Raw genomic sequence first — 23,486 nt, 5'->3', positions numbered from 1 at the left:
TTCTATGCGGAAAGCACTAGGCTCACAAGATTTGAGAGCTGGTGGATGTGTCTATGCCTAAAAAGCCAATTGTAATAGTTTAATGAGAATGTTAAATTACCAATGTAAACACTGAGCCATTATAACAAGTTCATTAATCAAAACTAGCCAAGGCCACGATAAAATGAGCAAACATGTTAGTAATTGCATGGATGTTTATTTTAACCTTTCTCAATGTATTCTTATGCAAAAGAAAAATGTTCCAATGGTAGATATAGAAACTTAAATGTTACACATCAAAGTACACAGATTGGAAAACCAAAATTTCAAGGGGGGAAACTATAAATAAAAGCTAATTTTTTGTTGTAGACAAGTCACCATATACGATATAAACACAGTGTACAGTATCTGTTGTTTGACACAATATAGGTTTCTGCTGATATGACATTTTGGTACATTCGATATCTGTGCAGGCTATGGTTGAGGCACTGAGCTCACAGAAACAGAACATCCTGTAAAGGGTTAACCCAAATGCAGCTCACACTGCCCTTATTAGCAGCCAGTTGTGCAACTTACATACAACTGTATAATGGCGCCTCTTGCAAATGTTTCACTTTAAACTCAGAATATAACGGGCCTGTTCATCTCTTGCATTTAAAGTGCTATTGCACGTTATTCCACTTGTATGATCTGTGCCGTTTCATTGCATTTCAGTCATTTCTCATATTGGAGTGGCTCTCCATTCTTTGCCCTCTGTCAGCGCACGTGGCTGGTGGATGAACACACTGTAGCGCACCCCTTGGTTGGCGGCTGCGCGCACAAACCCACTGTTGGCAGTCATGGTGACGGCGCGCAGCGAGTCGCCAGTGCCAAAGATCATGAGTGACCTGCGGTTCACCTTGGAGCTGGTGACGAGGCGCTGCGTGCGCTCTGATGGCTGGTCTGGCACCACTGTGAGCCGGGCCAGGAGCTGCTCAGCCCGGGCTTTCTCTCCAGGCCCACCCAGCGTGTCCAGGATGACACGGAAGTCGTGGACAGCTGAGTGGCAGGCAAAGAGCTCCTTTCCCTGCATGAATGCATCGAGCTTGGGCTGCACCTTCTCCTGGCGCTCCTGGGCGGCCTGCTCTGTCAGCACTTGCTCGCGGAATGTGTAGTGACAGTTGCCATGGCTCAGCGAGGACACGTACGTGATGAGCGTGGTGATATCTAGGTTGGCTCTGTTGCATACGTCCACCTTCACCTCAGTGGGGAAAGCCAGGCTGGCCACAATGGTGTCCCGGTCCACACAGGTGTGCATGATGTCAGCGTCATCGTCCTCATCTTCCTCCTCCACAGCCTCATTCTCCTCCTGGTCGTCTTCTCCGAAACCAGCTTCGTCCTCGCCTTCGTCCTCGTCATCCTCCTCTGCCCGTTCGTCATCCTCTCCTCCACCTGCAACTGTGTTTACAGCGACAATGTCACCCCTCACTGAGATGCCCATCTCTTTGAGCCTGTCAGCCATGGGACTAGAGACACCGTTGTAGAAGGCAAAGATGATGTGAGGGTTGCTGTACTGCACAGGTTGCTGGCGGCTGGCCTCGAGGAAATCTTCAGCCTGCCGGATCACGCTCTTATCCCCATACTGCCCCCGGCCCTGCCAGATGTTGTGTAAGGCCTCTGCTTTCCGCCCAATGGCTTTAACCCACGTGTGTCCATCATTGGCGACCACATCCACCACCAGCGTTTGCTTCTGCCCATCTGGGCCCTCGTACGCGAACACATGCAAAACACTCATGATGTTTTCTAGGCTTTCAGCGGACTCAACGATGGCTCTCAGGTGGGTGAGGTTAGTGCTTTGCAAGTGAGACTCTTTGATCACGACCTGCCCAGCTTCCACCTTCTGCAAGAATTTGAGTTCGGCGCGAAGCTTGCTGCATAGCTTGGCACGGCCCTCTACCTCTCGGGCCTGACGGCTGCATAGCAGATCCACTCGCACTAGCAGCTCCTTGGCTGCTTTGATTCGCTCCTGAAGCATTGGGCTGGTGGCCATAGCTGGCACATCATTCCTTGAGCACAAAAAAGGGCAGGGTTAGGGTTAGAGTCTTGAGTCGGAACACAACACCAAAACACTAAAGTTCCAAGAGTGTATTACCAAACCACCTGTTAGAGGCTCCAGTATCTAACACAATCTAAAACATCCACCTAGCTATTCTTCTAATTATAACATATATAGGGGAATAGAATAAAAAGATTTAGTAAGCATCCCATATAAATGCTTATTTAGCAGCACATTTATGCCCAAGTTACCCACCCTTACATATATGCTTATCATTCGTTAATGCAGTGTTTTTTAGCTAGTCTGTTACATGAAAGAAATTCAACTGTTAAAGCAATTAGCTGTTGCCATGTTGGTAGTTAGCTAACCAATGCCATTCACTGACTGCAAGGGCTACTGACAAAATAAAGAAAGAAATAAGTGAACAACAGCAAAAAAAAAAAAAAGGATTGTGTATGATCGCCGTTAAAACTATGATACACAATTGGTTTGGAAAAAAAAGTTATACTGTTGAAAAGAAAAGACTGTAATTTAGGAGTATAACTTGTCAATGACAATCCACACTTTAATGACAGAACTAATGGCTCTGAAGTAGCAGGCGATGGCGACGTAGATAACGGCTAACCTAGCTAACCTACCGTTGACCCCAATTAGCACTGATCAGCGGGGACAAAACCACCTTACCAAAGTTACGAAAACGCTTACGACGGTAACTACATATTTCATGTTAGAAATGGACAAATAAAACGTGAAATTACAACGCATTTCAAACACATACAGCGGACATCCACGAGCTTAACTCTTCCCTGGTTTCCGCGGCGGCCGACTTGTTCGACTGCGATGTAGAACTTCACTACATCGCGCATTCCGCCGCCTAGCGACGGGCTTAAGACATGGCGCGAAGTGCCTCTGCAAAATGTCATTAGGATTAGGTTTTTTGCGTAGACATTTGCTAAAATAATATATATATATGGACACACACACACACACACACACACACACACACACACACACACACACACACCAGCAGGGGGCCTATCAAAGATTCCGATTAAGCGAAGCGACAACGGTTGTAAAACATTTTAGAATTTCAACTGAACCGACTTGAAGACAAAGTAATCTTGGCTTTATTATAACATTATTCAGTCTGATAAAATTTCGCATTCCGCATTTTGTTTCATATTTTGGCACACAACTGCAAGACGGGCTGAAACTGTACACTCTACTTTTCGGGGCAATACAATTAAAATGATGGTCTGTATTTGACCTCATGGCCGATTCTTAAATTATAAACTACATCTTGTGGAGAGTATCAGGGACTACAAAAAGGCGCACCGGGGCCAGTCCGCATTGCCTCTTGTGGACGGGCGCTAAGGTGCCCGCACGGTAACGCATTCTCCCCTGAATGCGCGGTCCTGACGCAACAAGTCTCCTATCTGGTATCCCACTCTTCTCCACTCCACGATTATGCGCCGTCTGTCAGGAACTCGATTTATTTTAACATGGGGAAGGTCCGGACACTTTCTAAGTCAATTCGATTATGCATTTAAAAGGATTTCAAATCGCAACCTTCGGACCGCTCCGTACCGCTATGGAACATTCTGAAGTCTATTAAAGGACGGAGAAGATCGAAGCAGCTAGCGGTGGACTTTATTCTTTTTTACTTTATACTTTTCTGCGGTTTTCTTGATTTCATGTCTATGGATACTTTTACGGAGGTCAGTCGGTAGATTATGCATTCCCCAGGATGGGTGCGAACAATGGCAAACAGAGTGGGAGTGAAGGTGAGTGGCAAACCCAGATTTCAGCTCTTCGTTCTGGGTGTACAGTGCGTCCCGCAGCCATAGTTGATGCAACGTCATATTCCTCCTTATTCTTTGTGGACAACAGCGGCCAAGACGGCAATGGGGTCTTCGACGTACAACTTGCTCGCAGTCGTACATCCAACTCGCGTTTTCTATGCACATTTAAAAGATGAACGGTTAGATCGGTGTTTTCTGTTCTCTACTGTCGTTTTTTTTAAAATCACACGGCCATACAGTAATGATGCAAGACGTAGTTCTTTTTTAACTCATTCAAACTGTAGGAGTGTGTAGAAGTGAGTAGACTAGACAGATGCTGGAGAACTTGCTAAGATCTTCAGGCTGTACACCAGAGGTCATGCTTATGGGATTCTGGATTGTGGTCTTAAATTTGCATATGCCATCATCACTGGAAGAGCACAGCTAAAGATATGAATTAAGCATACAAACAATTGATTTACACTTATAATAGTAGAAATTAGAGATTGATCTCTCTCTTTTTTTTGTGAAATATGCATGCTGCCGAAACACAGGGGTAAAAGTATAGGCACATAAACAAACAAATAGTGAGTTGTTCAGTGATGGGGGGGGGGGGGGGAATTAATTTAAGAGGTTGTACTCTCTAACTTTGCACCTGTATAAAGAAGAAAGATCAAACTGCCTACACACTGCTGAAACCTAAATATTTCTGCCCGCATGCACTACACATAATCAGAAATAGTTTCTAAAAGCAGATAAACTTTACAAGACAGAAAAGGAAAACAGACCACATGTTTCTCTGAACATGACTGTTGCAAGTGAGAAACTCTGAGCAAAGACTAAATAAATACATACTAACAAGTGGTAGCTATAAACAAGTCCATCTAAGATGTGTACGAATACTCTAAATTGTTCTAAAACCACATGTGAGATGTATGGCATAATGCTAAGTTTTGCTACCATGTTTTTTCTGCAGCACATACAGTAGGTTTCGATGCAGTCCCCAGAGCAACCCAGCCAGTCCACCTAGGGCAGGCAATCAAGTGTCAGTACCTTGATCAGGTGTGTTAGGACCTGTAAGAGAATTCTCAAGGTATGGATTGATGTAGAAATGTTTACTGTGTTTAGTCATGTTCATCCAGTGAAGACAGGCACTGACTCATTGAATGCTGGATATGATGACTGGCATTTTGGCTAAAATAGTGTTTGGAACATTTCTCAACCATCAGCACTCATGCCAGAGACCTCTCACCCCAAGAATGATTTCTCTGCTGTGTTCAGCCTTGTGGTACACTAAAGCATGGAGGATTTCTTGGAAAGGTTCAAGTTTGGCTCGCCTTGGAAACTGGCAGTCAGGGAGCTAACCAATACATTCCCACAAAGGTGGTACTACTGAGCTTGGAATTTCCAAAATTCACACGTTCCATTCTGACATTACACTATTTACAGCAGTTTCAAGATTGAAAAGGATCTGGAGTGTGGAGTTTAGTGACTTGCTAGCTGTTTAACTTGCTTTCCCAAGCTGAACTGCAGTCTTAGTATGATGGACTGCAGTATAGCCCCTGCCCTGGCATCATGAAAGCCACCAAGAGGAAAGCAAAGACAAGCTTGTATTACCTCTCAGTCAACTCAAAATAATGGCCGTGTTATTGAGGCCTTCAAATTCTTTTTGACAAGCAAGGACAGAAGCAATACACCTTTGTAGCAATGGGACTGGAATGCTGCTTTCGCAGCAGTCAGGTGTGCCAATCAGAAGAAACAGCTGGATTTTGTAAGATATCAGTAGAACACCCAAGAGATAAAACACATTTTTGAACAACTTGTTTTTCCCAAACCCCCAAACTGTTAGCAGCTTAGCTTGGGCATTGATGGTATATTAAATCATCCAATATAAAAGCAAAACAACCTTTCCAAACATTTCATCCTGGTTGGTGCAAGTGGTACTTGCTCTTATTACAGTTATAGTTAAATGGTTTTGGTAGTTAAACTGTGTTTTGCCATTAACCACACAATACATGGATAATGAATAATATGTCATATTAGCAAAGATGCATGAGAATGCATAATTAATAACTTAATAATGTGATGAAAAGTTGTATAGTTCTGTCTATAACTAGTAATTGGTTTCTCTTTTATATCATTTTTTTTTACATGTATGCTTAATGTAGGGTGTTTGTTGAGGGTGTAGGGTGTACCTGAACTAGATATCATTTTGAACATATTATTTGCTGCTAATGAATGATTGTAATCAGCTTTCCTCCTAACTACTGTGGTCCTGTTGGCCTGTGACTTGTTGGGCCTGTTCAGTTTAGTGTGCACTTGTCCACACCTCAGAGCTACATGTATTTGAACCCATCCATCAGCTTTACAAGTAGAACGTCCTTGGGAACAAACTCACGCCTATCCGGAGTCTATAGTTACAAATGCGTTTCTTCAGGGACAACGGACAATAAACAATGCTGGTGATATAGATACAAAATCAGGGGCTACAGTGCGAGCGACTCCGGGTTACAGTGGATTTGCTGTTCATTTTGATGAACGCTCACAATTTTAACGCACTGATATCACTTTGAGACAGCTTCATGGAAAACAGGTTTGTTTACATAGCAAAGCATGTTTTTTTTTTCTCAGTTTGTGAGTGCACCCCCTGTCAGACCATGTATGGTAAAATAAAAAAGCTCATGTCTGCTTTAGTTGTGTTTGCACTTGTAATGTTGCTATAAACATATTTCTTGGTGATGGGGCTTCAGTGTGAGTCTCAATCTCTGTTTTCTTTTTCTTCGTTTTTGAGGAGCACTTACACCACTCCATCATTGTGTCACTGGTGGTTCCAAGTGTAATGTAAGCTTCAGTATAACCTCATATAATTCTTTTAACAGCAATGAAACTACAGTACTTCCTTGAATATATATCATTAATCAGAGGGCCTTCATGATCACAAGATCCTTCCGGAATTATATAAGCACTGTGACTCATTTCAGTTGATTGGTCAGACTTGTTGCTGTTAGGTTTTAGATGGTCTTTGGGAGGCACCTGGATTATTAATTTAAGAGATGAACCAAAAAAAAAGAATGCAAGGCATACATTGGTTAGTTTTTGTAGATGTTGCTGGATAAGACTATGGAATGTTGCACAGTGTTCCTCTCTCTGTGTTAGTAAGCTACTGTTTATGCAATGTGTACCATAAGCACACAAAGTCTCTCTCTCTCTCTCTCTCTCTCTCTCTCTCTCTCTCTCTCTCTGTCTCTGTCTCTCTCTCTCTCTCTCCCCCTTTGTCTCCTGCCTTGTGACCAATATGTGCCAAGCTGGTGAGTGATGTTGCGTCTTGATGTGTCCTGCGGGTTCTCTCTATGATTGCAGGCAAGGGCAGTTCAAGCATTTCCTCCGACCTGAGTTCAAGTACGGACCAGACATCGGCCAAGGCTCCAAAGAATGCGGCTACCAGCGAAGGTAGGGCATCTGGTCCTCATTAGCTGCCACTGGACTGCCTTTCTTTTTAACCTCCTCTTTGCCTTGTTGACTGTTTGGGGGGGGGGGGGGGGGTTGCTAGATGCGTGATAATGAAATCAAAGTGGGCACAATGGTCATTCTGGAAGTCCTGTCTGTGTCATTTTTCCTTTCTGTGTTTTAACAATTAAGTCTGCAGTTAGTGGAGGAAATGCAGTTGCCTGTTGGTGCTGGTTAGAAATGGTGCCTGTGGGAAAAAGCTGAGGTGGAGCGCTCATTTGGGACTTTGTATGGTAGAGAATACAAGACAGGAGGCTGGGATGTGTGGGCCTTGATGTTGAGGTCAGCTGTGGGAAACCCCCTTCAAATCTGGTGATAAAGGTGAGTTCAAGGGTGACTGGGATTTTTTTAAATCAGTAGAATAAACGTGTTGGTCCACTAGTCCACTCTGGCAAGACAGATAAGAAAATTGTCCATAATTTTGCTAACACAACAGGCAGCAAACTCTTATATCTGAAAGTAAAAAAAAAAAAACACGAGACAGAAACACATGCACATATTCAGAGTTAGCTTTTCTCAGTGTGTTATCGGCAGAAGAATTAGCAGAAATGTCCCCCTTTTCAACTCTGTAGTGGTAACAGTAGCGTGGGGTGTGTGGAAACAGGCAGGAGGCCATGAGTTCGCATGTGGCAGGGAGAGTTGTGTGTTGAAGCTGGAGCTCTGTTCTCCAGGAGGTGGACCCGTTAGGGGCACCAGGCTGTGCGAGTGTGTGTGTGTGTGTGTGTGTGTGTGTGTGTGTGTGTGTGTGTGTGTGTGTGCGACAGGCTGGAGTGGCCTCCTGTTCTTGCGTGGCATGGGCGTTGTCCCTCCCCCCGTCCAAATACAGTAATGTCGGGAGCAGTGCTCCGGCTGACGTCCACTGAGAAACTGATTTACGCCCACCTCTCTGCGCGTCAGAGTAAGGGGAGAGAACAAGGCTTTATCCCATCTGGCTTAGGCTACCTTCGGCCTGTGCTGTGCCTGCCAGGGACACAGTGGTGTGCAGCATCTATTTCCAGGTGATGAGGCCACTGGTATGTGCTGCACTGCTGAACTGACCTTAAACTCCAATAAATAATTATTGTGGCTGACCACAGATATACCCCCAATACCCATGTTACAAAAACTTTGCATCTCTGAGCAGATTATTGTTTATTATGAGCCCATCTTTTACTAACAGGGGGTGAATGAGGATGAACTGCAGTCAGTATATCATGATTCACTACTACTGCATGATTGTGCTGCTCAGAATCATCCATGATCCTCTCCATGATCCGAACAACCGATCCCATTGGCTTTGTAGAACTTTGGATGACTGAAACCTTCACTGCAGGTTTCATCCTGTGACTCTAGTATGTGAAAACCCACTTGACTGGGTGCCCACTGGAATGAGTTCTCCCCCTCACATTTCAGCCAGCTGCACACTGAAGCATCATACAGCGATTTATGGCAGTGGAGAGTCATATGAACAGAAGGATGCAGCTTAGTGCAAAGTGCATAAAATACAAACTATTAAACGAGGATTTGTGGGTGTTTGCTTGCCCTAAAGATTACGTAGTCACAGAGGACCCGAGTGCTGTGACTAGCCAAACTAGGCACAGACTGAGAAAGCTCTGTGTTTACTGAGACAGAGCGCTCTGGCGTGGGATTGCATTAATGCATATCTGCCACCCTACTGCATGGCCACACTGGAAGAGCTCATTTGCTCCTGCGGGACTCACATGGCCTACTCAGAACAGAAAAGAATGTTACGCTAAGCCTGCTGCCGTGGTAACCTGCCTGACAGACACAGGGCAGTGCAGTGTCAGCTTGTGCTGATAGCATTGTTCCAAGAGCTTGGCCTTTCCTGCCACTTCCTTAGTGATAACCTGCCAAGGCTGATTGCCCCTTGCTGTAGCTCAGGGTAGTTATAAATGTGGTGTATGAGTATAGGCATGCCGAGCATGGGCAAAAGCTGCTGCTCAGGAATATAAAACGATGCCGGACCTCTGTCTACTGAACTTCTTTGCTGGGAATATTTGATTCCGTCCTGTTCCATAGCTTTCCCTCGACCCCACTGTGCCCGTATGTAGTCGTTTGGCTTTGATCTTCACTCTGCAACCATGTTTTAAAGTTCATCGGTGAACTGTACCTTGGAGCAGCAAAGTTTTAGTCCCTGGAATGTGACTTTGGACCCCAGAGAACATATTTTTTGCTAGTCTAGACTATTACATGACATTCGTAATACAATGCAGCATGCTGCTAGTTATATTGCTAAAACTGAGTGACATTTAAAAGCCTAAATAAAGAAAATAACCATCTTAAATTAATACTTATGGTTTACACTGGAGGTCAATCTGATTAGAAGGTTTTGGAGACCAGTCAGTCAACAGAAATGTTACTTTGTGCTTGTAATGTAAAATCAGTCATAAAGTGGAACAACCCAGAAAATGTGGCTGTTTGGAGGAGTTGTTCCCCTGTCCAGGGTATGTTTGCCCTCTTGTTTTCAGGTTTTCCACCAGGTCCATCAAAAGCACTGAGGACTGCAAAGCCAAGTTTGGATTGGTTTTATCAGATGTAATTAGGTCGGTGAGCCTCACTGGCCCTGCTGGAAGCAATCATTAGCCCCATGCTAGCTACATCTTTGGGCAACATGTGCTCTCTGGACCAAACTCCTGAACTGTAAAACCAGGTTAGCTCTCATGGCTCTCATATGGTGGCTGAGGCACTTTGCTCACCAGCCTGCAGGAAGACATAAGCATCTCTACCCTGTGTGATCAAAACTGTACTAACAACGGACTGGAATCTGGGTATTACACAAATGAAAACAGCAACATGTCGAAGGCAGTCAGCAGTTTACAATTTGACTTGCCGTGCTTGAGGCAGGTCCACTATTGCAGAACAGCCTTGGTGCCTCTGAGTTCACCCTCAGTGATAGAGACAGGGGCTCTGAGCGTGTGCGTCAGGCCAGAGGAATTCACTCTCTCTGTCTGAAGGCATTTAAAGGGAGAGTGTGCTGCCTCACCACAGGAGAAGCCCTCATTACTGGCTCGGCTCAGGCTGTACCACTAAGACAAATATTGTTTTGTTTCATGCAGAGGCTATAGGTGATGGTTAGTGGTTAGCATCTCACTGCAATGGGTCAGTGCTCCGGGCAAGGCAAGAAAGGGATCCACCACGGAAATCCCAGCACTCCGCAGCCTTAACGCAGGTCCGTGTTTAACTTGTGTACTGAGGGTGTTGCTCTGGAAGTGGGCTGATATAGTGTTGCGTGGTGTTTTCTCTGCGAGTTTCCTATGGAAATCGGAGCTCTGTGTCTGGAGCCTGCTGGGGGGGGGGGGGGGAGTCAGGGTTGAGCTGCAGTTCACTCAAACAGACGCACACATTTGCACACTGTGGAAGGCAGGAAAGGGTCGCACACACACACACAAATGCAAAATCCTCCACTAGGAAGGTAGTAGTTTACCATCACCGATGGTTATTTTCCCAAAGCACACTTGCCCATATTCCAGTTCAGTTTCTGTTTATGTATACATATGATTATTTTTAGATTTAATACAATATTTTCTACATGCACAGCTTTTACGGTACAAAAACAGATATGGAAAGTAGATGGTAATCAGAGCCTTTTTGTTAAACCAAACTATGAAGAAGTTTAGTGAGTCTACCCAGTATCAACACTATTTAATTCAGTTGATTTATGACTTCAGCATTTAATTTGACTAATAGGTGGTCAGTTTACCCAAACACAGATAAACACAGTTTACCCAAAAACAGATAAAGATTTACAAGGTTTCTCAAGCCATTCTTCCAATATAGGAGCAAAATGTATTATTTGTCATACAATTGAAAAAAAAGTTTTTTATTTGTATATAAAAACATTTCTCAATTGAGTAGGAGCTCCAGTCTTGGGGGCTTTGGAGGTTATGCAAGCCATGGTGTAATAAGTTTGGAACAAGGCATCAGGTTCCTCAAGAGGGGCATAGAACAGATATAAGGCAATATGTTTCTTTTATACATTCCTTACAGCATTGCGTTGTTGCTCTGCTATATGGGGATTGTGTCAAAGCCAGTTCCCACTGACACTGGATTTTACTCAGTGCCCTGTACAGTCTTCAGAAGCTTTGTTCAGTCAGTTATAAGCATGTAGATGAGTTATAAGCATTATAAGCACGAGTTTTTTTTCCCCCCACTTGCTTTGTATTGTTCTGTATTTCAGTTTTTGAGAATCCTAGGCCAATTGTGACTACAAATAAGTATTTCTATGTGAAAATAGCCACAGATGGAAACTGCACATCATTTATGTTGTTTGGACACAATCGCAACATGAATATAATCGGAGGGGAATGGCTGATTTGCTCTCTCTGCCACTGCCATCAGTGTGACAAGATTTAAGAGTCATTTGAATGAATCATCCATTAATCAGGCAGTCAGAAATAGTGTCTGGCTTTAAACAATCACTCTGACTCCTTTTAGAAATATTGGCCTCTGGGCTAAAACATAGCAGCTGAAAAGCACTGAGGTGTTCTGTCATGGCGCGCAAACACTGCATTACACAAAACGTAAATAGACTTCACGGAGCAGACTTCACACACAGTCGGAAAAAGATAGCCTGCATAGTCACAATGCAAGAAGTCAGCAGTTCTGGACATGATTTTAAATTTGATTTCTTGCCTGCGCTCCAGGCAGTGCACGCCTGGTACAGCATGAATAGAGCTATGTAGAAAGGCGCCCCTTCTCACGAGACTCCAGATAACATTCTAGCTTCATTTTATCCTGGATCTGGAAAGCTGGGATCAGTGCTGCATTATGCAGACTTGGGGAAACATGTGCTAGCTCAAGATTGCATGGGTTCTGGAAGGCCAGTGCTGGTTTTATATTATCAGGACTCTGGAACGTATGGTCTGGGCAAATTTTCTTTGGCTCCACATGGAGTTTGTTTTGGAGGGGAATCATGGCTGAAAAGGTATGCAGCGCAATTTGATAGGCCTTCTGAGGTTCCACCCAGAAGACTGCCCCAACAACGTGTGCTGAAGAATACTCATCAATACTGGCTTTGACCCAAATGCAGCCTTGTGAACCTGTCCACGCTTTGACCAAGGGAAGGCGAGTGTTAAGTTTGCAAGCCCAGGAACAGATCCATGTTTTAATGAGAGCAAATGCCGAGGCAGAGCTTAGTCAGCAGATTTAGAATAGTGGTTTTGTATGTTAAATATAGAGTTTGGTGAAAAATCTAATTTACACAAGTTTTGGACCTTAACTATGGTGCTACATGCCACAACAGCAGCTCTATAGAGGCTGGAATTGTGTTCAGTTTATGCATGACAGGCTGAGAGGCCACAGTATCAACTCTATTTGAGATTCCCTACATTTATAGCATTTGTCAGATGATCTTATCCAGACCATATTCATTAGAATGACAGTACATGGGTTCCTTGGGAATTGAAACCCTGACCGTGGTGCTACCAGTAACTTGTTCTACCTGCTCTATCAAATAAGCTGCTTACAAAGCCTTTTGAAGTGTTTGGTCATGTGCAGTGCTAACTGGGGGTATAGATCTTCCTTGATAGATTGTTAGCACTGTCACTCACAGAAATAATCAAAATTTAGACAATAAGCATGTCTTGGATGATTAACTACATTTGGGATAGTTGTGTGAATTTGATTTTGTTTTGTCCAACTATTCCTATTGGGTGTCATATTCGTTGAAAAGATGGTATGTCTCTTAAAAAACAGCAGATAACTGCTAAAAACAAGATTTAATCCAGGTCATGGTACATATGGACACTGGAATGACTCCATTTTGATTTGAGAGCCCTCAAATTATCCTCCAAGAATGACACCACGATGTAGTCTAACTCCAGCTTGTGTCTTCTTTTTTATCCTTTTGTTCCCTGGGTCTTGTTTTTAAAGAGGAAGAGTGTTTTATCAAGTACAGCCACAGAATTCAGTTTCAGGGGAGAAACATGACAGGTATACATATATCAATTTCTCCTTCCAGAGATTTCACTTTTTCCATCGATTTGGACCATGTACCAAGAGTGCTGAACACCGTCCAACTGCAGATGTCATGTTTCCGAAGGAAGCTTGCACATTTAAGCAAAGTTTTTATGTCCACACAGTACACTTTTCTGCCTTGCCATTGCCCTGCCCATCGTGACAAATGATCAAATTTCATTGGCTCATCATGACAAATGAATGATACAAATCTCACTGGCTTCTGGGAGGAAACAGGTGGAAAGGGGGAGCCTAGAAATGGCTACGACAAAGGTGAGAAGGTTTCTCAGTGGGGAAGGAATTTGCTAAGAGAGAGGACTTTCAAGTGTTGTCTTCCTACCACATGTCAGTTATTGTATAACTCCATACTTAGTATTGCTAGACTTAGCCCTGGAGCACTGCAATATGTCACACTTGCACTGCTTTATAGCATACCTGATCACCTCATGCACTTTATGGGTAGAGTTATGTTCTGTGGAGTAGGGAAAATCTTTAACTTTGCAACTGGGAAACACAGATCACGAATATATTTTATAAACATCCATTTGGGTCTTAGATCTGCTTCACGAGGACGCCCTGTTGCTTTGGGAAGATGGAAACTCAGGAGTAAGTTTCAACCTTGCGTTTGAGTTTAACTAAGAGAGAAGTGGGTAAACCCACTTGTTGTGCCGTGCCAGAAGACGGAGCTGCCAACAAATTCTAAAACAGAACTGTCCAAGGCTGTAAAGAGGGAGGAGAAGACCAGGCTGACGAGTGGAGTGTGATCTTTATGTCGGACCCCTGTGAGGATGGCCACTTTGAGTTAGTGCTTTGAAAATGTGTTAATGAATACGCTGTAGTTTCACACATGCTGGGCCCTGTGGCCCTGGCACATTTTAGTGCTAGAACTTAGTGCGGCCTCTTTTGCAGCAGTCCTGAAACTTAGCCAGCCGTTGTAGCGATTTCTGATTGAGGTTTTAAAAAATGGAAAGATCTTTTGATGTCTGAAGACACTTGCCAGAACATTGCATTTAATGAGAGACACATACTCAACCACAGTGTTTTTCTTTCCAGAGCCCCAGCTATTACAAACCAACAAGTGGATAGTGACGATCCAGAAGGCAAGGCAGGTTTTTCAAAGGCAGGAGCTGAGTCAAGTCAAAAAAATGTCTCTGTTTCATTTCTGATGAGAATCTTGCGCGGTACATCAAGAAGGTTTATAAGCAACATATTCTTGCTGGGATATTTTAAGACAAGACTTAATGGAATCTTGGAATATATCAAATTATGTTTGTTTGTTTTTTCAATTTATGCAGACTGTAATCATTTTTATTGAGATATTTATCTAATGTGGTTTCACTGGCATTCCTGTCTTTTAATGTAGTCGTTTATCTCTAGTTACTATTCAAAACCAGAACTGAAATTTTTTATAATGTAAGAAACCATGGGAGAATAAGATACTTGTCATGCTTTTTGCGCCTTTTGTGAGCATTGCAGGCATATGAAAAAGTGTAACTTTTCTTAATCAAGTTGCCTTGTGCGTACAGTTCCATAATCCTACATTAACCAACCTATATTGGTTTCGTCCAGGGAGGTTGGAAAGATTTATGCTTATAAGAGACCAGCCTGCCTATATGTCAATACTGGACTGATTAGAGCAGTTGTACTCAACTACCCACCTGAGGACTCCAGCACAATTAACTTAGGAGTCCAGCACAACTGACTGAATTCAAATTTGTTGATCAGGAAAATCACAAATTTGCTGGATTCCGGACCTCCAGGACCATAGTTGTGCATGTCTGGATTAGAAAAAGCACAGTGTACTGTTACTGTTAGAAACATGGTCATACCAGGTCAGTCAGGAGTGGAGGGGGATTGCTTTTTTATGTGGGGAGGATAGAGTAAACATGACCCATGACTGGAGGAGTACTCTCGGAGGGAAACATTGTGCACTCCACCGTAAGGACTATTTTGGGGCACCTGAAGCCTTCCTGACTTTGATCAGCACTTAGCCTGGCCTTGAAAAGCCAGCAGGTTTACAGTGTGCACTGCAGTAACACTGCAGTAGGGATTCTGGCTTTGCAGTAGAAGCTGCTTTAAGGATTTAATTAACTTCCCATTGTTTTTGTATGTTTGTGTAGTTTAAAATGTTTTTTTTAAATGTGTTTGTTATGCTTTAGATAGCAAATAGTTTCTGGTTTTCTTCACAGTTCTTAAAAAGTTGTTTTCCTCTTGTGGTAGGCCCTATGTGTTGCTGAAATATTCTTCAATTTCTGGTAGTTTTTGACATATTTCTGCCTTAACCTAAGTGTTGTGATCAGTTTAGCAGCCTGTTAGCCTGACGCTGCAGAGGCAGTGAGTAATGGGTGGGGATCCCAGCACCTGAGAGGAGGTGTACACACAGGGCCATCAGCCCTGCCTCTCTTTCTCTACTCCCATCTTTTATTGTTTGCTTTTGTCAACATGTGCCAATCCACTCGTCCTTTTCCTCCTTGTTTATATTGGTTCCCCCCTTTATTGCCTAGACTCTTATTGTTGTAATAAATGTCCTTATTATTTAAAAAAAAAAAATCCCCTTTTGTGTTGTGGTTTTGGTAAATAAGATGGCCATAACATCAAAAGGTATCCCTGCGCCATACACTACTGCGGCCTCTTATGTTGCGCTAGGTTGTTTGCTATTGCTAGACTCATCCTTTTGCATTCTTGCTTTCTGTAACGGCGTAACAAGCAGTTGATTCTGACATGCCTAATGTTTACCTCCTGTTTCCAGTTGCTCTGTTCTGTTCTGTCAGCCCTGTGGTGGCTTTGCCAAAATACCAGCACGACTTTGGTCCTCGTACTGAGAGACAACGGCAACAAGCTCCAGATATGAATAGCACACTTCCATCACTTCCCTGGTGCATAAAGTTCTAATACAGTAGTGACACACAGCTGGTCATAAAATCCCCGGGTAGCCAACTGTGGAATTAGCTGTGGTCAGCTATAACAATATGGAGGGGGAAGTGTTCTGTATAGAAGGGACTATAATAGCTATATAGTTTACCCAGAATAGACATACGTTTGCCTTGAAAAAACGGGTATTCCTAATTTTCACAGTCATGGTTTCACAGTCATCTTAGCCAAAACAACACGAATTGTGTCACGTCTCAGCTCTTTATGAACTGCACTATATGTGGTTTATTTGGCGCAAAACTCACACTCAGAAGTAAAGCTTCCATGCCTCTGTGGTCGACACGGGCATCTTTGTCTCTAAGCTGGTTTCCTGCACGGGGGAAGTTAGAGCACCGAGCAGGAAGTTGGTAGACAGCTATTACTATTGTGCACAAGGGATTTTGATGAGGTCATTGCTTCCCTTTAGGAGGCCATGTGCTGTGCGGCGGCGTAAGCTTCTTGTTCTCTTTGATGTCAGACTGGAATAGGATTATATTAATAGGATTATATTAAGGTGGGCCAAGTAAAGCTGGTAGAAAAGTGATGTTCGTAAATGACACAGTGTAATAGCCGTCAAGGAGAATCTCATTTCATTAGTCCTGATAGGCTTTACATGGAATTCAGTAAACTCTTCAGTGAAATCTTCTACAGGGACCCATGTGGTAGTGATTTAAACCAGCGTATTTAATTGCATTATGTCTATGATCACATGAGCACTACATGTTGTATGTAGCACTGCGCAGCCCGTCCTGGTGCTTAGCCTTAGTAGAGATTAGGTCTCTGTAACGGACACTGAAGGTCCTGAATGAGGACACTTGCCAGTTCTGGTTTAGAGGGGTGGGAGGGGGCTAACTGGCCTGCACAAAAAAACTCTGGGTACTTGGCTTCATACCGGAGAGCCAAGAGCAGCTTGAGTTATATTCCAGACATGTTAACTTATCGCTCACGCTTGACATGAGACCTGTGGAAGTCATCAATTAACATATGTTGGAATGGAAGTGTCGGAACACTTATGATTACACTTATAGTTTCAGCTATGAAATGAACATTAAATGCACCTGTGTTTCAAAAATGTCTCTTGCTGCCACGTTGCTGTGTGTGTGTTCTATAGGTGTAGTTTTTGGTGGGATGCTATCATTTGTGCTCAAACTACTCATGTAATGTGTTAGGTTGGGTGGAGTGAACAACGTTCCCCCCAAAGTAGAAATGAAACCACCACCGGTGTGTTCCATTTCCCACTTTTGATTTTTGTAATGCATTTTTGTGTGGTTAATTTAAATGTATGGTGGCTGGGACACAGATTGATCAGAGTCCAGAATACCTCTCTAGATCCTGGGACACAGAGTAATCAGACTCCAGAATGCTTCTTTAGATCCTGGGACATAGAGTGATCATACTCCAGAATGCTTCTCTAGATCCTGGGACACAGATTGATCAGACTCCAGAATGCCTCTCTAGATCCTGGGACACAGAGTGATTAGGCTCCAGAATGTCTCTCTAGATCCTAAGACACAGAGTAATCAGACTCCAGAATGCTTCTCTAGTCCCTGGGATACAGAGTGATTAGGCTCCAGAATGTCTCTCTAGATCCTAAGACACAGAGTAATCAGACTCCCGAATGCTTCTCTAGATCCTGGGACACAGATTGATCAGACTCCAGAATGCTTCTCTAGATCCTGGGACACAGATTGATCAGACTCCAGAATGCCTCTCTAGATCCTGGGACACAGAGTGATTAGGCTCCAGAATGTCTCTCTAGATCCTAAGACACAGAGTAATCAGACTCCAGAATGCTTCTCTAGTCCCTGGGATACAGAGTGATTAGGCTCCAGAATGTCTCTCTAGATCCTAAGACACAGAGTAATCAGACTCCAGAATGCTTCTCTAGTCCCTGGGACACAAAGTGATCAGACTCTAGAATGCTTTTCCAGATCTGGCTCTGCTCTGTGCATCAGCAGCGAGGCTCCCCCAGAAAGCAGGGAGGGGAGAGAGAGGGCGAGGCGGACGGGTTGAGGACACGAGAAAGGCCTTTCTTTCGCCTCTTTTACTGTGGCAAAGCCCTGGTTTATAGACCAGATGTTTGAATATTTCCCCCATGATGTTTTTGATTTAATAAAACAAATCCTATGCTTGTTGGAATGAGTCACTGCAGAAGCGAGGTTTGTCATAGGGCCCCTGATATTTACAGTGACACAATTACTTAGCTTCTCTCAATGATAATTAAACCATGGAAACATCAGCGAGGAGGAAGGGAGGGAATTCTGACCCCACGATATGCTGCGACGAACAAATGAAGGGAGAGAGAGAACCGAATATCCTATAGCTTCAGCTCTCCCGCTCTCTCGTAGCTCAGCACTCTTGCCCCAACTGCTTTGATACCTGATACAATATGCAGCACTACTGTAGCTCAAAGACTGCTGTGGTTAATTGCGAGTGTGGTTAACAGCGAGTGTGGTTAACTGCAAAAGCCGTGAGACCAGTTAGCATGTTGACATTTGCACTAGCTTTCATTTAACCTTGGCTGCATTATCGTTCCTTGCTGTCCTTTGTAGAAGACTCTGCCCGCAAGCCACCGTGAGGAAAAGGAGTTTGAGAAGAACCCAGTCTAGCTACTTCTCTTCCAGTGATTTACTGCTCTGCTGCGAGAAAGGATAAAGAAAGTTTGATTTGTTTGGACGCAGTCCCTTTGCGTGATGACTGACTCTGACATTTTGCAGCGACTGACCTCGGCACCGGGTAAATGCGAAATAGGTGTGCCCCGTCGGAGTCAGACATTGGAGCAGAGTGCGGCGAGATGCCTGCGAGTCATTTGTCCATGTGGGCGCCAGCAATGGGGGCACACGGGGGCGCAGCTGTTCCCGAACACTGTGAGCGAGAGGAATCTCGCGCGAGCCACGTGGGAAGCATTTTAATCAGAGCAAGATGCCTTGCTGGAAGCTGAATGGGACACAGCTGAGGCGGGTGCAGGTTCCCCGTCTGTCCTGGGTGGGGGTTGTGGGTGTGGGGTGTGCGCTGGTTCAGACATGCTCGGGTCAACTCCAGACACAGCCAGTCCCTCTGCAGATCCACATAGCTAACCATTTCAAGTCTAGCTTTTTCCTTCAGAACCACCGGTTTGTATTGAATTAATGGCGTTTGTTAAGGTTTCCCCCCGGCAGGCATGACGTGGTGGGGTATGCGTTTGGGAAAATGCAGTGCCCTCGTCCCAGGGCCTCCAGTTGCGAAATGTGACAAGCTTCCTGGGGATCATGGCAAGATCAGGTTACTGTCTACTGCCAGAGATCAGACCCTGTGATGGCAAGAAACGTGCTCCATGACATCACTTCCTGCTTCTTGTAGCTGTAAGGAGGATGAGAAATCCAGGGAATTTTTTTTTCACAGAAAAGCTCAAATATCAGTGCAGAGTGAATGTGAGTGGTTAGGTCTATGGAACAATAGAGCTGAGTTTGACTGATTTAGGTTTTCTCTCAGCTCAGGGTACATTCCGTTCAGATTTTAAATATTGAAATTTTGGCTTTCTGGTTGTGAGTCTTTTGGAAACCTGAACAATATTTTTGTAAAAGTGAACAACATGAGAGAATGTGTGTGTGATGAGGGAGTGTGTGTGTGTGTGTGTGTGTGTGTGTGTGTGTGTGTGTGCGTGTGCGTGACCTCCAGTTCACCTGTAATAAAGGCCTCGGGAGTCTGCTGAAAACATGGAAACTAGCTCTTACTCCAAACATCTCATTTGCATCCTTCAAAAGGGTGGAGATTTTTGCTCAGATTGCGTTTAAGAGTCCTGTCTAAAGATAAGTGCCAATCTGCATTGTGCGTGTTCCACAGCAATTACCCCTGAACTCTCCTGAGATGAAACAGTACTTGTGTTTTTTGTTTTTTTTTTTTTTTTGGGGGGGGGGGGGGGGGGTGGGGTTACAGGGATGCTGTTGATTTTCTGAGATGGTGAAATATCTTTCAGTCCCCCTTTACATCTCTTGCGTCCTTGCCGTTCTGTTCAGTCTCCACGTAAACGGGTGTTACTCATTATTGTGAGCAAGTTCGGTAGACGGTTTATCTGCATGGTTGTTGAAGGGGTGCTAACTGTGAGTGGTTACAGGAACCCCATGCAAAATATGCTAATTGGCACGGTGGCATTCTCTGAATTCCTTTCTGCCATTTTAAAGGACTCATCAGTGAAACCTCCCACTTCTCTTCTTATGGTCAGAGGATTCGGGAACTGGGATGGTTTTGTCATATTGAACTGTTTATGCACGCATTTTTTAAACCGAGATAGTCACTCTTTTGGCATTTTGAAACTTTCATGAGTTTAAAGGACAATTATCCATCCATTGCTGCCACTATGGCTTTCTGTCATTGCCAGTAAGTTGGATACATTAGAAATGTTTTGAAGGTATTTTAGCTGTCGCACTATAGTGTTCATAAATGTCTAGTAAATATAATAGTACATACATTCTAATTGTTATTTGCCAGTTACCCTAAAGTGACATAGAATGACTGGTTGATTTTCAGGAACTTTGAAATTACTTCTAAAACTGACATGATTTGACAAAAACCTGGAAACACAAGCCTTTGAGTTGCCTTTGAGTGGGCCATAGTGGGTAGCTTTGGCTGTGTATTAAAGATGGATTAAACTGAATTATTCATGTTTGTCTTCACAAGCGCTTATCCACTCTGCGAGGAGTACTTGCCATGCTCTGCCTCACACTTCTCCACACACTCCTTACACTCTTCCTCAGGCTCTGCTTCACACTCCTCCACACACTCCTTACACTCTTCCTCAGGCCCTGCTTCACACTCCTCCACACACTCCTTACACTCTTCCTCAGGCTCTGCTTCACACTCCTCCACACACGCCTTACACTCTTCCTCAGGTACCTCTCCCCACTCCTCCACACACTTGTCCTCACACTCCTCCATACACTGCTCTTTACACTCCTCTTCACACTCCACCTCATGCTCTCCCTCATGCTCCTCTTAACACTCCTCTTACTCACCCTCCTCTTCACACTCCCCAGCGACCCTCGGCACTGACTGTTTCCGTCAGAGAGCCAAAGTGAGATGGCACGCAACGTTTTACATGAGTTGTGCTACACCCGGGGGATAAAGCTTTATTTCGGAGTGACAGATTAAGTGTGCTGTCACACACAAACAAAAAAAAAGCAGATCCCCGGGCTTATGTAAGTTCATACCTCAAAATTCTTGAGGTGGATATGAGAAATTTACAGGAAAAATGGTTCCTTACTCTGTGGCGGACAGAGATTTTGTGTGAAGGGTTAATGGTCTGTCAGCATAGGATCCTAAGAAGGACAGTGTCCGAATTCCTCATCATACCTGTCTGGAATACCAATTTGCAGCCCATTATTGTCATGGCAAGCTGCCTTTCTCCTTTATGTCGCGAGGGCTCCCTTTCTGGTGGCATCTGGCCAGCCTGGTACTGGGTGGCCGCCGGGCATTACATGCTGTGTTTTGTGTTTATGTGTACATGGCACCTGGAGGTTTGCGTTCACTGGACGGACATGTTGGGAGCCATGCCCCTTGGGAGGGGGTTCTGTCACGGAATGCTCGCCTCCCGTGTGTCACGTGGTTTGGCCCGCCACGTGCAGTGGGAGGATTCTCGTTTGTGGCCACGCCTGCACACACCTGTACCTCATCCTGTCTGTGTATTTAAACCCACATCAGTGTGTGCAGTGTCATTGGTCATTGTTGATGGAACGTGTTAATGTTAAGGTTAAACGTATGCGTGTTTATCGTGTTTGTTTAATGTTAACCGTTCATGTTCTTCGTTTGTAATACGTGTGAGTGCCGTTGTCGTTATGTGTTAATAAATGTTTGGCCATGTCGCTGGAGTCTGTGCATCCTGCCCCTCACCCTTCGGCACTCGGGCCACCACACATTACAGAATGACCAACCACCACAGGACGCCAGCTCCCACGGCAAAAAACGGACTTCCTAGCGGGAGGTGCGTAGGCACCCCGCGCACTGCTGCCTGGATCCCAGGACACTGGGGAGAGGACCACGACCACTGTCCATGTCTTCTCCAAAAGCAGAGGGGAACACCCCCGGGGGGGGCCTAAGGATGTTGAGCCTAGGCCAAGGAGGACTGAGGGGCACCACACCGACCAGAGAGAGGGTGGTTGGGTGGAGCATCGAGATCTCCAGTTGGGAGAGCGGAAGCTCAAATCCCTTCCATTCAGCGGACTTGCCAGCGAGGCTGGAGGGTTCTGCTCAAATCCCCGGAGGAAATCTGCCTCTGGGACACTCCTAGAGCAGCGGGAGAGATGAGGACCATTGGGGGAGGTAGCACATTTACATTTACATTTACAGCATTTAGCAGACGCTCTTATCCAGAGCGACTTACAAAAGTGCTTTTTCATTTACTCATAGAATATATCCTAGTACAGTACAGTAGGTTAGAATCAAACATACCAATGAACTAGAATACTGTTGAATACAGGGATGAATGCTGATACCTAGAAGTGCAAAATACATAAGGTCTATCTTAAACAATGATAAGTGCTATAAACAATAAGTGCTAGAGTTTGTTAAACAACATAAACAATACCCTACAATAAGTACTAAATTAGTCAGTCAGTATGGGAGCAGTGTCAGTTGTCCTTTAAATATTCTGCAAATAGATGGGTCTTCAGTCTGCATTTGAAGACAGCAAGGGACTCTGCTGTCCGGACAGTAAGTGGGAGTTCATTCCATCATCTTGCAGCCAGGACAGGTCTCGATGCTTGTCGTCCACAAGACTTGAAGCAAGGTATTTCAAGCCAAGCCGTACTTGAGGTTCAAAGTACTCGAGGTATGGATCGGGCTTTGACCATTGACCTCATGTATAAAGGGGCTGGTCCATTTTTGGTTTTGTAGGCAAGCATCAAGGTTTTAAATCTGATGCGTGCAGCTACAGGGAGCCAATGAAGGGAGTGCAGCAGTGGAGTAACGTGTGAACTTCGGAAGATTGAAGACCAGTTGTGCAGCTGCATTCTGGACAAGTTGGAGAGGTTTAATGGCTCTTAGAAAAGACCAGCAAGTAGCGAGTTGCAGTAGTCTAGCTTTGAGATCACAAGAGACTGCACAAGCACCTGGGTAGCTTCTTGCGAAAGATAGGCTGGAATCTTTCGTATGTTACAAAGAAGGAATCTGCAAGACCGGGATAGATTAGAAACATTCGTTGAGAATGACAACTGGTTGTCCAAAGTTATGCCCAGGCAGCTTCGGATGGTGATATCAGGGAGTTCTCAAAGGAAACAGTGAGGTCATGGTAAGGGTTGGGAGTACCTGGGATGAACAGAAGCTCGGTTTTACTGGGGTTGAGCTTC

The 23,486-nt window shown here is 44.4% G+C and overlaps 2 protein-coding genes across 4 annotated transcripts in view; one reads left to right on the top strand and one right to left on the bottom strand.

Moving 5' to 3' along the window:
* The window catches only part of fbxl7 (F-box and leucine-rich repeat protein 7), a 37,395-nt gene that overhangs the window by 5,225 nt on the left and 8,684 nt on the right, over window positions 1-23,486 (top strand). The window contains exons 1-2 of one of the 2 annotated variants that reach the window (XM_027001259.2): window positions 3,396-3,798; window positions 7,156-7,245. In XM_027001259.2, the coding sequence (XP_026857060.1) occupies window positions 3,762-3,798; window positions 7,156-7,245 (127 nt within the window). In that variant the 5' untranslated portion in view covers window positions 3,396-3,761. Of the gene's footprint in view, window positions 1-3,395; window positions 3,799-7,155; window positions 7,246-23,486 lie in introns of those variants that run through there. The other variant, XM_027001260.2, reaches the window with a different exon arrangement.
* Window positions 180-2,856, bottom strand: c7h7orf25 (chromosome 7 C7orf25 homolog). 2 transcript variants are annotated; one of them, XM_027001262.2, is made up of 2 exons: window positions 2,793-2,856; window positions 180-2,024 (listed from the first exon to the last, which is right to left on the bottom strand). In XM_027001262.2, the coding sequence occupies exon 2, from the start codon at window positions 2,006-2,008 to the stop codon at window positions 701-703; it is 1,308 nt and encodes a 435-aa protein (XP_026857063.1). In that variant the 5' UTR covers window positions 2,009-2,024; window positions 2,793-2,856; the 3' UTR covers window positions 180-700. The 2 variants fall into 2 exon arrangements, with proteins under 2 accessions (XP_026857063.1, XP_026857064.1); XM_027001263.2 differs by lacking the exon at window positions 2,793-2,856 and adding an exon at window positions 2,653-2,782.

The sequence above is a fragment of the Electrophorus electricus genome, chromosome 7 (genome assembly GCF_013358815.1).
Source record: "Electrophorus electricus isolate fEleEle1 chromosome 7, fEleEle1.pri, whole genome shotgun sequence".
NCBI classification, from domain to species: Eukaryota; Metazoa; Chordata; class Actinopteri; order Gymnotiformes; family Gymnotidae; genus Electrophorus; species Electrophorus electricus.
Note: the sequence above shows the minus strand (reverse complement) of the source record. Positions and strands in the feature narration are given on the sequence as shown.